At 28.2% G+C, this 17,528-nt stretch overlaps 2 protein-coding genes across 2 annotated transcripts; both read right to left on the reverse strand.

The window, feature by feature from the left end:
• Positions 1 to 5,335: 5,335 nt before the first annotated feature.
• LOC140173275 (uncharacterized) lies at positions 5,336 to 10,874 on the reverse strand. The gene is made up of 7 exons (XM_072196110.1): positions 10,823 to 10,874; positions 9,906 to 10,631; positions 9,414 to 9,734; positions 8,721 to 9,279; positions 6,042 to 6,135; positions 5,551 to 5,631; positions 5,336 to 5,419 (listed from the first exon to the last, which is right to left on the reverse strand). The coding sequence occupies exons 1-7, from the start codon at positions 10,872 to 10,874 to the stop codon at positions 5,336 to 5,338; spliced, it is 1,917 nt and encodes a 638-aa protein (XP_072052211.1).
• A 4,322-nt stretch (positions 10,875 to 15,196) lies between these two features.
• On the reverse strand, positions 15,197 to 16,877 carry LOC140184621 (uncharacterized). The gene is made up of 5 exons (XM_072236558.1): positions 16,719 to 16,877; positions 16,496 to 16,616; positions 16,214 to 16,393; positions 16,027 to 16,107; positions 15,197 to 15,894 (listed from the first exon to the last, which is right to left on the reverse strand). The coding sequence occupies exons 1-5, from the start codon at positions 16,832 to 16,834 to the stop codon at positions 15,730 to 15,732; spliced, it is 663 nt and encodes a 220-aa protein (XP_072092659.1). The 5' UTR covers positions 16,835 to 16,877; the 3' UTR covers positions 15,197 to 15,729.
• Positions 16,878 to 17,528: the final 651 nt, after the last annotated feature.

The raw sequence follows: 17,528 nt of genomic DNA on the forward strand, positions 1-17,528 counted from the left end.
TAAATTTAGTATAACACTATCATCATCGTTATATAATAAACGTGTTAAATATGTTATTTTATCTTTATTCAAAGTAAAATATGAATAGAAGAGTTCGAAGTTTATAATATTCTTGAACCATAAGGAGGGAGATAAAAAAATAAGAACATATATAACTGTAATAATAGCATGTTAATTTTACCCTAAATTTTATATCAAAAAGCTAATAAAAATTTATCAACAACCTAATATCTTACTAACTTCATTAGAAAATCATTGGATGTTGTGCCCCTTGTTACACATTTCATTTCAAATTTGAAAAAAGAGTTATAGATAAATTAGTTATATCTATAGTAAAGATTTGTACAAAAGTGTAAATCATAACATGCTATTAAAATGAAAATAATATTATTCTTACCTAAATATTATTAAAAACCTCTTTGAACACGACATTTGTTGTTGATGACTTTGGATTGCCGTCTTCGTTTAGAATTAAAACCCTGAGGCCACTGCGACTCTTAACTCTTGACAAAGCAACATAAAGTTGTCCATGGATGAACATTGATTTTGGCAAATAAAGCCGTACATGTGATAATGATTGATCCTGACTCATGTTAATGGTCATTGCAAAGCATACTGTTAATGAAAATTGTCTTCGTTGGAACTTAAATGACAATCCTGAATCTGAAGGGATCAAGTTCATTCTTGGAATGTACACTTTATCTCCAATATTTCTACCGGTCACTAACGTCGCTCCAATTACGTTGCTGCCAAGTTTGTTAACTATTAATCTTGTCCCGTTGCATAAACCTGAAGTCTGGTCTATGTTTCGCAGTAGCATTACAGCGACTCCTGGCTTCAAAGTCAACTTGTGATTGAGTAGTCCCGAACATTTGATGTCATTTAGAAACTCTGGTGTGAACCACTCTTGTTTTACATCTTCATTCTCATCAGCTTGACATGTTGTGTCAGAGCTCAAATACTCCTTTTCCATTCCTGGAAAGATTGTCAAGACAAAATCGTTTACCTTCTCGACACTCTTAAGTGTGGGTGCAAGAATTGCTCTACTCTGAAAATACCTGTAATCTGACATGTTTTGCAACAAATTTGGATATGCAAAGTCTACCAAATAAGAGAGAGGATCATCAGTAGTTGTAATCAATAGATCATCTGGAATTTCAACTTCTGATTCATCACCAACAACAGAGATAATATTTCTATTTCCAACATCAAGTATCCAATTAGCAAATATCTTCATTTCACCTTCATCTTGATCCAAAGAAGACATTAGAAGTCTCATATTCGTATGCAGTTTCAGAACCTTACAAAATGACCACAGCTGGGATGAGTTAATAGCGGATGCTAATATATCGTGTCTACTTCCTTTCGGAATCACCGGAAGTATCTGTCTGAAATCACCTCCTAGAACAACAATCTTACCACCAAATGGTTTATGTGTCTTATGTTGATCGGTAACTGACATAAGATTCCTGAGCGTCCGATCAAGTGCTTCAAAACGGCAGTTGTACCTTCCCTCGCATACAACATATTGAGAACTCAAAATTGGATCCTGTTTTGGACTTCTCTGATCTCTCCTCATACCATATCATGGCGTCGCAATGCCAACAAAAAATTCTGGGTCATCAATATCTATCACATCTAATAATCACCAAGATAATAAATTGTTTTAGTTATATCTGCAACAAATAATTTATATAAAAATATACCTTTCTTTCACCATGTTAAGTATAAAAATAATATTTATAAAAGATTACCGAAGAATGCAATTTATGGATTAAAAAGATGAGATCATATAATACAATTTCATTGTGCCAACCTCAAGATTTAAGTTTTACAATAAATCAATGTTCAAATACAAAAATTATAATATATAACCATATCTTAGTTTGAATTTTAAAACTTGAACACTAAACGATAATTTTTTTGTTTATAAAAAGCATAACAATAGTAAATAATAAAGTGCTAATATTGCTACCTCTTAAATTACCTGTATTCTCAGCAACATCGAATATGGTTGGGTATTAAATTTGCACAGAATCATTTAAAATAGTCGTATTTTCAGTAATATTCTCAACTTCTTGAAAATTTTTTGAAAGATTTGTAGTCAATTCCTTCAAAAATGTTTCTCTTTGTATCAGGTGTCTTTTTTTTCAGCTATGCACACTTCTTCTAATTCTTTAGTATCTAAATTTGAATTAAATGTACTTGCTCCTGTAATCATTAGAGATAATACATCAAGTATTTTATATTATAAAAAAAATGAATATATGTTAAATGTTTGAATCAGCTGAATTATGAATATATATTATGAAGGTAGTATTAAAGATAAAAAAGTAAAATTTTAGTTTTGTGATAATTACAATCTATCATGTTTATCTTACCATGTCTCTTTTGAAGTAGCATAGTCTTCCTATTCAGTCTTACATCCCTTTGCAATCTAATTCGATTTGTGTACTCCAATAAATCTATAATAATTATTTAGCATATACCAATGATTATTTTTAATAGACCAATTAAAAAGTTAAATGTTTGGTCTTTAAATAATAAAAACATATTGACATAGTAACTGGTAGATATTATTTGATGTTTGTTGAAGATGTTGTTGACTTGTCTGATGACATGGACTATCATATGCTTCATGTGTGATACCCGAATTACTAATATCACTAATATTGGAACATCATTTTTTTTATCTACAGAGTGTAGATTAGTAATTGGAGACCTTGATCAACGTGGTGTTGGGTTATTACCTAATAAGATAACTCCAGATATTAGTTTTGAACATATTTTCTGTTAAAGTTTATAATTGAATAAATAGTAGGAAAATCAAAATACATAAAGTGCATGTACATTCCCATAAGCAAGTTCTAAAAAAGATCATCCAAAAATAAATCTGTATTAATACTATTTGTAATGTTCGACAACACCAATTGAAAATGCACACCATTAGAACTATCACTCGAATTTTCTGTAATTTTTTTTATAAACAAATTTAGTAACATATTACGAAGACAATGTAAATTAATAATTTATTACTTGTCAATAGCTAAATAATATATAGAAAATATTGTATTTTATGGGCTTTCATTCGGCCAAAATATTCATGACATGTTAGTTATTTTGTATACCCAATAAAAACTAAATATATAGAACTGGCATACTTAAAAATACCAAATAAAAAATATATTATTCTAACCTAAAAACAAAAATGATAAAATAATTAATTTATTTTTTTATATGAAATCTATCTTGAATTGTGCTTTGCTTTGTATTTTCTTTGTCTTTTAATATCAATTTTCTCTTCAATATAATCTTACTTTTCTTTGGACTTCTTGCATCTTTCAATATATACCTAAAAATATCAAATAAATAAATTTTTTAACCAATTAAAAATATATATACATTATACATAATACATTTTTATTATCAATTTTTTTATATTATTAAAAAAAATAAAGTAGTACACATATGACAACGTCTGTTTTTGGTATACATATCCATCAAAATATAGACACAGGAGTACACAGGAGTACATGTATGGTGTTTGTTTACTGAGACAAAAATGATGAAAGACATAGTCGTACACAAACACCAATTAAAAACATGTATTTTGTGTCTCTCTAAAATGCTAAAACACTAATTATTAACTTGAGACACTAATTTTTTTACAATTTTTTCTTATATCTAACTTACCAAATAGAATATGAAATTAGTGTCTTCTTATGTCTATGTAAAATCGCACAGATTTTATTTTCAATGGCTGCTTTAATTTCTTTTTATTCTCATTTATTTAGTTACGTAAACATATTTTACAGAAAATAATATATATTTTTTTATAGAAGTATCTTTTTTCAAATAAATATAAGTTTAATTTCACGATCAATAAATTCAACTTATAGTTAAAGAGATTGAAAATGAATAACTTATAAGTAAAAAGAGAGAAAAAGATAAAAGTACTTTTATTGTTATAATCTAAAAAATAACAATGTAAATAAAGTAAATAGAAAAAAAATTATAAATGTGACAAATAAAAAAAATTAAATTTAAAAATCAAAACGGTTAAGAAGCCACTTAATTAGGAATTAGTATTAGAGTTTTAAATTTTAAATTTTTAAATAGAATTTCCTAATTAGCTAGTGCAAATTTAAAATTTTTAAATAAACTTTTTTAATTAAAAGTTTGGTATTCATTAAGAATATAAGAATTTATTAATTTAAAAATAATTTTTATTAGTTTCGTCATAAATAGTATCAATCCTATTATTTATCAATAAAAATAAATAAAATTAAATACAATCTAAAAATTAATAACCTTATAAATTACATAAATTTAGAAAAAATAATTAAAAAGAGAGAAAAAGATGAAAGTACTTTTACTGTGAAGAGACAATCTAAAAGATAATAATAAAAATTTATAAATATGGCAAGTAAAAAAATTTAAATTTAAAATTGAAATGGTTAAAAACTTACTTAATTAGAAATTAGTATTAGAAATTCAAATTTAAAATTTTTAAAATAAAATTTTCTAATTAGCTAGTATAAATTTTAAATTTTTAAATAAAATTTTTTAATCAAACGTCCGTTGTCCATTAGCAATATAGAAATTTGTTAATTTAAAAATAATTTATTTAGTTTCATCATAAACAATATTAAACTTTATTATACTTTTTCTAAAATTTAAATAGTATTACATTTTTTTAAATAGTATAAATAATTTCACATCTTAATAAGACTGATAATTCTATTTATTTTATTATAATCCTTTGTAATTAGCATAGTAACTTATAAATTATATAAATTTTTAAAAAATATTCTCAAACCCAATTGCTTACGTAAAAATTCAAAAAAAAAGTATATTTGAATTTAAATTTAAAATTATAAACATAATACTTTAATTAAAAATTATAATTATATTTTTTTTAAATAAGTACACATTAAAAATTAATAACTAACTTAATTGTATCAACAATAATCGAAAGAAGAAATTTATAACTTTATGACATTAAATATTAAATTAAAAATTATCAGAATATCATCGGTGAGAATCAAATTAAAAATAAAACTACAAGTAATAACCAAATAACTTCAATTTATATTTAAAAAAATTCTAAATTCCAAACATAAAAATCGAAAAGAACCAAAAGAAAAATAACAACTCAAGAAAAGACAATGTTTCCACCAAAACAAACATATGCTTGATATTATTCTATTAGATAGACTCTAAAAGAGATTCCAAAACATGTGCATCCAAATTCTCAAGTTTCTTTCTCAATCTTGATTTTCTTGCAAGTTGAGGTATCTCTTTCCACCTTCGAATCTTCTGACTCCGAGGATAGTCACTTAGTTGGTGTAATAGCACTTTTCAACAATTCAGATTCATCATTGGCCGCAACTTCATTAGAGAATTCAAGCAACAAATTCTGTACAAAAAATCACGTTAAATTAAAGACTTCTTTCTAACCTTTGATTTTATCTCACTAATATTTTTTGAATAAAATTAAGATCTAATTTTGAGAGAACAAACAAAAAAAATTATTTTTTGAACAAATACCTTAGTACCTTCTACTTTCTCCCCTTCAATGATTGTGGATGTCTTTGAAATTGGAAACAAACCACCGGTGTAGTCAACATCCTAAAAATATAATTAATTATTATTTATAAATTAGATACTACTAATGACCAAGAAAGCAAAAAATAAATTAATTTTTAATAGAAGTACACTTATATATACTCACAATTTGAATAGGGTGAGCCTCTTTGAATTTATTTATGAGATCCACATTATTAGTCATCTTCTTAACTTTATAAGAAGGTGAAAAATATGAAATATCAGATATTTGAACTTCAACGATGAAGAGAAAGATCTTATCAATTAGGTTGAGTAAAAATGTAGGTGTATCTGATAGATCTCCTTTCTGCAGGATATTACATAATATATTAATAAAATAATATAAAAAGTACCAATAAAAATATCTTCACTAATGCTTTTAGAAATAAATATTGGTTAGATCTTACCAATAGGAGTGGATCAAGTATCTCTACACAGCTCTCTTCCAAAACTTGTTTTGTCTCCTTGTCAAAGACTACATAACATGCACAGTCAGAATCATCAATGACACCAAGCTTTATTCGATACCTGCTTAAAAAAGAAAATAACATAAGAAAAAGTTAAATATAGACTTATTTAATATCTAATCCAATGTACATAGACTTTAATTTAAATAAATAAATAAATAACCTTGGAGCCATGGATAAAAGGATATTAGTAGAAAACTCGCGTCTTCATCGAGTCAGCCATCTCAATTGAGTATGGCAATGGAGAATTTCCGTAACTTGATAGTGTCCATAACCATATCACTCGTATACGTACACAAAATTGTCGATTGTATGATTGATGTCAGCAATTTTGTGAATATCAGCCATTGGAATAAGTAGGGAGATTTTGGATATATGTAAAGAAAGAGATTGATGTACTTTAAATTGTGGTGCTTTACATCTCTCATAACTTATCCTTTTATAGTTGCATCATAACTAAACTTTTTAAAATTTGGTTGACTTTAATTTAAAATTTAAAAAATAACAAACTAAGTAAAACAACCCAAATTTAAAATTTAAAAATAATAACTTAAATAAATAATAATTTAAAAATTCTAAACTAACGTAAATATTTATTTATTGTAATATTAGTATGTAACAACAGAAGAATAATTAACGTAAATTTTTTTAAAAGAATTTATGTAGCTGTAATTTAAAAAAAATCAACAAAATTTTAAAAAATTATGCTAAAAAATTAACAGATTTTTAAAAAATAGTGTTAAAATATAAAAAAGAACAATTTAAATAAAATCTAAATAAAATTTTAAAAATAACAACTTAAATAAAATAATTTGAAATTTAAAAAATAACAACCCGAGTAAAATAACCCAAACAAATAAAACAATTTAAAATTTAAAAAATAACAACCCAAACTTAAAATTTGAAAATAACAACCTAAGCAAATAATAATTTATAATTTATAAATATAAATCTAAAAATTTCTAGTGACGACACGTAAGCAAATAAACTTCCAAACTCAACGTATGAGTGCCACATCAGCGAATGAGCTCCCCATTTGTATTACTACTAGTGTTAAACCCGTGCGATGCACGGGCTTATATTTAAATTTGATAAGTTAAATTAAAAATAATATTTTATAACTATATATTTTTTTAAATTTAGTATAACACTATCATCGTAGTTATATAATAAACGTGTTAAATATGTTGTTTTATCTTTATTCAAAGTAAAATATAAATAGAAAAGTTTGAAGTTTATAATATTCTTAAACCATAAGGAGGGAGACATGAAAAAAATAAGAACATATATAACTGTAATAATAGCATGTTAATTTTACACTAAATTTTGTATAAAAAGCTAATAAAAATTTATCGATCGATAACCTAGTATCTTACTAACTTCATTAGAAAAGCAATTGGCATAGGATGTTGTGCTCCTTGTTACACATTTCATTTCAAATATGAAAAAAGAGTTATAGATAAATTAGTAATATCTATAGTAAATATTTGTACAAAAGTATAAATCATAACATGCTATTAAAATAAAAATAATATTATTCTTACCTAAATATTATTAAAAACCTCTTTGAACACGACATTTGTTGTTGATGACTTTGGATTGCCGTCTTCATCTAGAATTAAAACCCTGAGGCCACTGCGACTCTTAACTCTTGACAAAGCAACATAAAGTTGTCCATGGGTAAACACTGATTTTGACAAATAAAGCCCTACATGTGATAATGATTGACCCTGACTCTTGTTAATGGTCATTGCAAAGCATACTGTCAATGGAAATTGTCTCCGTTGGAACTTAAATGGCAATCCTGAATCTGAAGGGATCAAGTTCATTCTTGGAATGTACACTTTATCTCCAATATTTCTACCGGTCACTACTGTCGCTCCAATTACATTGCTGCCAAGTTCGTTAACTATTAATCTTGTCCCGTTGCATAAACCTGAAGTCTGGTCTATGTTTCGCAGTAGCATTACAGCGACTCCTGGCTTCAAAGTCAACTTGTGATTGGGTAGTCCCGAACATTTGATGTCATTTAGGAACTCTGGTGTGAACCACTCTTGTTGTACATCTTCATTCTCATCAGCTTGACATGTTGTGTCAGAGCTCAAATACTCCTTTTCCATCCCTGGAAAGATTGTCAAGACAAAATCGTTTACCTTCTCGACACTCTCAAGCGTGGGTGCAAGAATTGCCCTACTCTGAAAATACCTGTAATCTGACATGTTTTGCAACAAATTTGGATATGCAAAGTCTACCAAATGAGAGAGAGGGTCATCAGTAGTTGTAATCAATAGATCATTTGGAATTTCAACTTCTGATTCATCACCAACAACAGAGCCAATATTTCCATTTCCAACATCAAGTATCCAATTAGCAAATCTCTTCATTTCACCTTCATCTTGATCCGAAGAAGACATTAGAAGCCTCATATTCGTATGCAGGTTCAGAACCTTACAAAATGACCACAGATGGGATGAGTTAATAGCGGATGCCAATATATCGTGTCTACTTCCTTTCGGAATCACCGGAAGTATCTGTCTGAAATCACCTCCTAGAACAACAACCTTACCACCAAATGGTTGATGTATCTTATGTTGATCGGTAACTGACATAAGATCCCTGAGCGTCCGATCAAGTGCTTCAAAGCACATTTTATTGAGCATTGGAGCTTCATCCCAAATTATTAAGCTACTTTGGATGAGCAGCTCAGCCTTCAAACTGCCATGCTTGATGTTGCAAGTAGATTCATCAGTAATTGTAATGGGTATTGAAAATCTAGAATGAGCCGTTCTGCCACCAGGTAGGAGTAAAGAAGCAATTCCACTGGATGCGACATTTAAAACAATTTTTCCTCTAGACCGAATAGCAGAAGAAAGTCCATTCCAAATAAATGTCTTACCACACCCACCATGCCCATAAACGAAGTAAAAACCACCAGAGTCTGTAACAACAGCATTGAGTATCTCATCAAATACTAACCTTTGCTCATGAGTCATCTTTTGTTCTGTATATAAGTTTGTATGAGTCAACTCATTTGTGTCATATGCTAACTCCTCCTCTATTAGCTTATTCTGAAAAAGGCGAACATGAGACATCTCAGGATATGGCATTGATTGATAGTCTCTTAAAGATCTCGCATTGCTGTTGAGTATCTTCTCAATCTCAATAAGGCAGAGGTTTTTCAATTCGTCATCAGTCATGCTTAGTCCTAGAAAAAGCACATAGTGGTTTTATGAAATATTTAATAAATAATTCTAAAATAAAATTATTAATATTCTTAATAAAAATAAAGATAATAAGAGAATACAATCTTGATATATAAAAAAAGACATAGTAAAATACCTTGGTTTTTCAAAGCTTTTCTCCTCTCATATAGTATTCCATTAGCCAATAATGTCCAAGTTGCATTCCAAACACGCTCTGGGTTGCTAATGCTATTAGATATCAGTAGCATCGCAAATAATTTTCTCAATTGATGACCAGATGCAAGTTCAGCTACCTCATTAATAGCTGCAATGAATTCCCTATCATCGCACAGTAGTCCCATGGAATAGCAAGCATCTTGGAAGCTAGAATATGTAATTCCATTAACTGTCCTAATAGACTCATATGTTGTGCAACCTCTCTGAACAGCTAACAAAATTCTCATATAATAAATATCACCTGTACCCGGTGGAACATAATTTAACCTCCCGATAGAATACCCTCTTTTGCGTGGATGCCACACCCTTGATTCTCTATCATAAACAAATTGATTTGGAAACTCAGCATACGTCAAAGTTTGACCTGCTTCAAATTTTTTATTGGCCTCCATCCATGCTAAGAACATTGTACATTTTCCTTCCTCTTCTTCCACGATTTCTTCAAGATCGTCATCATCTTTAAAGATGATATTTTGCTCTCCAGGCAAATGAAAGGTTAATCTCATCACTGAAGGCCACCTTTGATGAATATCATACGCTAAGGTTCTCCACACAGCCTCACATGCAGACAAATATCTGCAATCATAGAATTGTTTGATCTCATCAATAACCTGAGCATCCTCTCCACTGGAAGCTTCCTTTGTAACTCCAACTGCTACCCTGTCTGGACCTTTATTCACATACTTGAACAAATATTTGATAGCATTCGACTTGTTGCAGTACTCTACATTAACATGCGCTTGATAAGACATCAGTAGATATGCATTGTATGGAACCACATTCCTATTATCCATATGGACTCCCTTCTTCTCAGTAACCACCCCTGTGTCTCGTCTTCTATATGATGGGTATCCACTATCATCGATAACTGTGGTTTTACTGAATGTCTTGGGATAATATTTGGTGCAGTACCCATCTTTCATGCAGGGAGATTTTGAGAATGCTCTACCACATGGTCCATGAATCATATATGTAGATACAGCTCTAAACAATTTTGGATGCTGAGCAGGATCTGGCAACTCTGAAGATATTAATTGATCAATTTGAGTTGTCGTTGTTATCTTATGGTCTCCACTTAACCACAAAAGAATGTGAGCATGTGGTAGACCTCTTTTTTGGAATTCCACCGTATACATCCCTTATACCAAAAAGACAAAAAAAAAAGTTATATGTTATATTTAAACTATCTATTTTATGTATGTGCTTTGATAAATTAAGGGTGATAATAAAAAATCAACAATACGTTAAGTAAGAAAATATTTTGCCATTTATTTTATAACAATCTAAATGAATATTTCTCTAAAAATAAGGTCGGATGATGAGCAATACCTGCATCTAGCACTCCAAATGGAATTCCTTGCTTAAGATCCGAGATTATCATGTCAAGCTTAATTTTGAATACTCTACACGATATATCCGGCCGGTCTTCAACCTTTAAGTTCCTTGGATTGTTAACCCTGCCAATCTCTTGCCAACTTGAGTTACATGTCATTGTGATGGAGGTCTGGATATCCATATTTCTTACAAATTGCCATAGCATCTTGACAATTATTAAACATGTATCTCATGCCACCAGTGAAGGACGCAGGTAGGATGATACGCTTACCTGCTTTAGAAGCACGTGTCTCACCCCTAACAACTGCATCTTGAATCCCTTTGTATATATCACTCCTCACCTTGGTTTGGTTGTTTCGGTAGTAGGTCAACCTTTGTGCTTCAATCATAGAAAAGCAATCAACCAAGAACTGCTGAAATAATCTTCCACCATTGACAATGGTTGCATACTCGACCTTTCTCTCTTGTATTCTAAATGCTATGAACTCCCTTAAACTCACACGCTGTCTCTTTCTATTTTCATCAGCCCTATGAGATTCTCGCAAAGGAATGTCTTCTTGGTAGCCATCTTCACCGTAAGGAAACATCATAGGGTACTGAAGAGGAATAAATGCGGTGTGTGTCTCATGAATCCTTTGCAGATGTCCAGACTTTAATTGAACTATAATATCACGCCCTGCATCTCCAGAATCAAAATCTCCTACTATTAGAGCTGCGACCTCGTTAGAAGATGGTAAATTGTAGACTCTTGCATCCTTTGATCTTTTTCGGTACAACCGTAGTCTTATATTTGCGATATCTCCTTGATTCAGGTAGTTTCTCACTATCCTAAATGTGTGAGCAAGAACATTATGTTGATCGATCATGTCCTTGAGATCTAGAACTAAGGACTGGTCAATATTGTTGTTGTTTGTTCTTGAACTGTATAAAACATCAATTGAAAAATATTAGTATTCATAATTAACCAAAATCAAAGTACGAACTACCTAAATAATTTTTTAATCAGTTTGGAATGCATGATACAAACCTGAAAATCTCTATCCTGTTTGAGACCTCATTTTCTGTATCATAAATATATAACTGCGCAAATTTTGGTCTTTGTCCCTCAATTGGTACCAAGCTTCCAATTCTGTGGTAGTTTTGTCCACTCACAATGAACTGGGGAGGACCTGTCCCATCATTGATAGAGGTCTCTATTTTACCTCCGAGGGACGTGAAGCAAAACATGCTATTATAAGTTCTTATATTATCCTTAAAGTGTTTGCTTCTCTGGTCTGCTCCAGATAATAAACCTTGCAAGAGCTGAGGTGGACGTTGCAAAAACGGCAATTGTACCTTCCCTCGCATACAACATATTGAGAACTCAATATTGGATCCTGTTTTAGACTTTTCTGATCTCTCCTCATACCACATCATGGCATCGCAATGCCGACAAAAAAATTCTGGGTCACCAATATCTATCACATCTAATAATCACCAAGATAATAAATTATGTTTCAGTTATATCTGAAAAAAATACTTTATATAAAAATATATCTTTCTTTCACCATGTTAGGTATAAAAATAATATTTATAAAAGATTACCGAATACTGCAATTTATAGATTAAAAAGATGAGATCATATAATACAATTTTTTTGTGCCAACCTCAAGGTTTAAGTTTTATATGCACACTAATCAAACAATAAGAATTACAATATATCAATGTTCAAATACAAAAATCATAATATATAACCATATCTTAGTTTGAATTTTAAAAACTTGAACACTAAACGATAATTTTTTGTTTATAAAAAGCATAACAATAGTAAATAATAAACTGCTGATATTGCTACTTCTTAGATTACCTGTATTCTCAGCAACATCGAATATGGCTGGGTATTCAATTTGCACAGAATCATCTAATATAGTCGTGTTTTCAGTAATATCCTCAACTTCTTCAAAAAATTTTGAAAGATTTATAACCAATTCCTTCAAGAATGTTTTTCTTTGTCTCAGGTGTCTTCCTTTTTCAGCTATGCACACTTCTTCTAATTCTTTAGTATCTAAATTTGAATTAGATGTACTTGCTCCTGTAATCATTAGAGATAGTAAATCAAGCACTTTATATTATAAAAAAAAGAAAAATGAATATATATTAAATGTTTGAATCAGCTGAGTTATGAATATATATTATGAAAGTAGTATTAAAGATAAAAGAAGTAGAATTTTAGCTTTATGATAATTACAATCTATCATGCTTATCTTACCATGTCTCTTTTGAAGTAGCATAATCTTTCTATTCAGTCTTGCATCCCTTTGCAATCTAATTCGATTTGAGTACTCCAATGAATCTATAATAATTATTTAGCATATATCAAAGATTGTTTTCAAGAGACCAATTGAAAAGTTAAATGTTTGGTCTTTAAGTAATAAAAGCATATATTAACATACGCTGGCTTTGCAACTGGTCGATATTGTTTGATGTTTGTTGAAGCTGTTGTTGACTTGTCTGATGACATGGGCTATCATATGCTTCGCATGTGATACCTGAATTACTAATATCACTAATATTGGAACATCGTTCCTTTTCACCTACAGAGTGTAGATTAGTAGTTGGAGACCTTGATCGATATGGTGTTGGGTTATTATCTAATAAGATAACTCGAGATATTAGTTTTTTGAACATATTTTTTGTTAAAGTTTATAATTGAATAAATAGTAGGAAAATCAAAATACATAAAGTGCATGTACATTCACATAAGTAAGTTCCAAAAAAAACCATCCAAAAATTAACCTGTATTGAGTCCATTTGTAATGTTCGACAACACCGATTGAAAATGCACATCATTGGAACCATCACTCGAATTTCCTGTAATTTTTTCATAAACAAATTTAGTAACATATTACAAAAACAATGTAAATTAATAATTTATTACTTGTCAATAGCTAAATAATATATAGAAAATATTGTATTTTATGGGCTTTCATTCGTCCAAAATACTCATGACATGTTAGTTATTTTTTGTATGAAGTCTACCTTGAATTGTGGTCCGCTTTGTATTTTCTTTGTCTTTTAATATCAATTTTCTCTTCGATCTTGCTTCTCTTTGGACTTCTTGCATCTTTCAATATATACCTGGAAATACCAAATAAATAATTTTTTAACTAATTAAAAATATATATACCTTATACCTAATACATTTTTATTATCAATTTTTTTATATTATTAAAAAAAATAAAGTACACAAGAGTACACATATGGCGGCGTTTGTTTTTGGTATACATATCGATCAAAACATAGATACGGGAGTACATAGGAGTACATGTATAGTGCTTGAATACTGAGACAAAAATGATGAAAGACATGGTATGGATTTAAACATATTTTATGGAAAATAATATATATTTTTATGGAAAATAATAATGTATGGATTTAAACATATTTTATGGAAAATAATATATATTTTTTTTCAAAAGTATCTTTTTTCAAATAAATATAAGTTTAATCTCACGATCAATAAATTCAACTTACAGTTAAAATCTTTTTTTTTATTTCCTTAAATAAAGAGATTGAAAATGAATAATTTATAAGTAAAAAGAGAGAAAAAGATGAAAATACCTCTATTGTTGTGCTGAGATAATATAAAAAATAACAATGTAAACGAAGTAAACAGAGAAATTTATAAATGTGACAAATCAAAAAAATTTAAATTTAAAAATCAAAACGGTTAAGAAGTCACTTAATTAGGAATTAGTATTAGAATTTTAAATTTCAAATTTTTAAATAGAGTTTCCTAATTAGCTAGTTTATTTAAAAAATTTTAAATAAACTTTCTTAATTAAACGTTTGTTGTTTATTAAGAATATAGAAATTTGTTAATTTACAAATAATTTTTATTAGTTTTGTCATAAATAGTATCAATCCTATTATTTATCGATAAAAATAATAAAATTAAATATAATCTAAAAATTAATAACCTTATAAATATCGTAAATTTAGAAAAAAATATTTAAAAAGAGAGAAAAAGATGAAAGTACTTCTATTGTGGAGAAATAATCTAAAAGATAATAATAAAAATTTATAAATATGGCAAGTAAAAAAATTTAAATTTAAATATTGAAATGGTTAAGAACTTACTTAATTAGAAATTAGTATTAGAAATTCAAATTTAAAATTTTTAAATAGAATTTTCTAATTAGCTAATATAAATTTTAAATTTTTAAATAAAATTTTCTAATCAAACGTCCGTTGTCTATTAGGAATATAGAAATTTGTTAATTTAAAAATAATTTTTTTTAGTTTCATCATAAACAGTATTAACTTTATTATACTTTTTCTAAAATTTAAACAGTATTACATTTTTTTAAATAGTATAAATAATTTCACGTCTTAATAAGACTGATAATTCTATTTACTTTATTATACTCCTTTGTAATTAGCATAATAACTTATAAATTATATAAATTCTTAAAAAATATTGTCAAATTGCTTACGTAAAAATTCAAAAAAAAAGTATATTTGAATTTAAATTTAAAATTCTAAACATAATACTTTAATTAAAAATTATAATTAGATTTTTTTTAAAAAATAAATACACATTAAAAATTAATAACTAACTTAATTGTATCAACAATAATTCAAAGAAAAAATTTATAACTTTATGACATTAAATATTAAATTAGATATTATCAGAATATCAACGGTGAAAATCAAATTAAAAATAAAACCACAAGTAATAACCAAATAACTTCAATTTATATTTAAAAAAATTCTAAATTCCAAACATAAAAATAGAAAAGAACCAAAAGAAAAATAACAACTCAAGAAAAGATAATGTTTCCACCAAAACAAACATATGCTTGACATTATTCTATAAGATAGACTCTAAAAGGGATTCCAAAACATGTGCATCCAAATTCTCAAGTTTCTTTCTCAATCTTGATCTTCTTGGAAGTTGAGGTATCACCTTCTACCTTTGATTCTTCCGACTCCGAGCATAATCGCTTAGTTGGTGTAATAGCATTTTCCAACAATTCGGATTCATCATTGGCAGCAACTTCATTGGAGAATTCAAGCAACAAATTCTGTACAAAATACCACGTTAAATTAAAGACTTCTTTCTAACCTTTGATTTTATAATTAATTATTAATTATAAAAAAATTAATTTCTAATTTTGAGAGAACAAACAAAAAAAAATTATTTTTTGAACAAATACCTTAGCACCTTTTACTTTCTCCCCTTCAATGATTGAGGATGTTTTTGAAATTGGAAGCAAACTACCGGTGTAGTCAACATCCTAAAATTATAATTAATTATTAATTATAAATTAGATACTACTAATGACCAAGGAAGCAAAAAATAAATTAATTTTTAATAGAAAATACACTTATAATTATACTCACAATTTGAATAGGGTGAGCCTCTTTGAATTTATTTATGAGGTCCACATTATCAGTCATCTTCTTAACTTTATAAGAAGGTGAAAAATGTGGATTATCAGATATTTGAAGTTCAACGATGAAGAGAAAGGTCTTATCAATTAGGTTGAGCAAAAGTGTAGGTGTATCCGATAGATCTCCTTTCTGCAGGGTATTACATAATATATTAATAATAAATAATATAAAAATTACCAATAAAAATATCTTCACTAATATTTTTAGAAATAAATATTGGTTAGATCTTACCAATAGGAGTGGATCAAGTATCTCTACACAGCTCTTTCCCAAAACTTGTTTTGCCTCCTTGTCAAAGACTACAAAACATGCACAGTCAGAATCATCAATGACACCAAGCTTTATTCGATATCTGCTTAAAAAAAAAATAACATAAAAAAAAGTTAAATATAGACTTATTCAATATCTAATCCAATGTGCATATACTTTAATTTAAAAAAAATAAATAAATAACCTTGGAGTTATGGATAAAAGGAGACGGCCACAACTTGAACATTTGAAAGTTTTTGTAAAAGCATATGTGGACCTGTTGCATTCACATTGGCCGTACCACCAGTCTGGAGTATCCATAATATGACTTATAGTAGCCAAGACAATACAAATAGAATTCTGAAAAAAAATAATGATTTAAATTCCCTAAATTTGGTGAATTTTTTAAATAAATAAGATGAATAAATAAAAATAATCTATGTACAACGGATTTCAATTATTTTTTTCTCCATTTTAAAAAAAAAAATTACCGTTTCGAATTCTTTTAACTGCTCGATGGTTTTGCCTTGATAAATTTTTAAGAATGCAGCCTCATTTGGAATTCCCCCGATGTTACCTCTAGATTCTTCAAATCTTACAAAGCTTGATAAATAAAGTTAAAAAAAATTATGTTAGATAACACACACGTAGTATGGAACTAAAGAATTAAAAAGAAAATACCCACCTATTTTTAAATTGGATGACAGTTGTATCTTCAAGATTGAAGAACATCTTTGTGCCATACATGGAATTTTGTAAAACAATCTTTTCTGAAAAATTTATTTTAATACAAAATGAGTAAAAATTCACATAAACAATAAGTAAAAGCTCACATATAAAAATATATTGTTAAAAAAATATGGATAAATATTACCGTTAAATAACTTCACTCTAACAAACTGTAAGACGACAACAGCTCCATCCTTATTGCCAGATCCCAGAAAAGCATTTAATTCATGTGCATAGTTGCCAAAAAGTGCACACTCCATTATTTTTCTATATCAAATAGAATGTT

The sequence above is a fragment of the Arachis hypogaea genome, chromosome 5 (assembly GCF_003086295.3).
Source record: "Arachis hypogaea cultivar Tifrunner chromosome 5, arahy.Tifrunner.gnm2.J5K5, whole genome shotgun sequence".
NCBI lineage: Eukaryota > Viridiplantae > Streptophyta > Magnoliopsida > Fabales > Fabaceae > Arachis > Arachis hypogaea.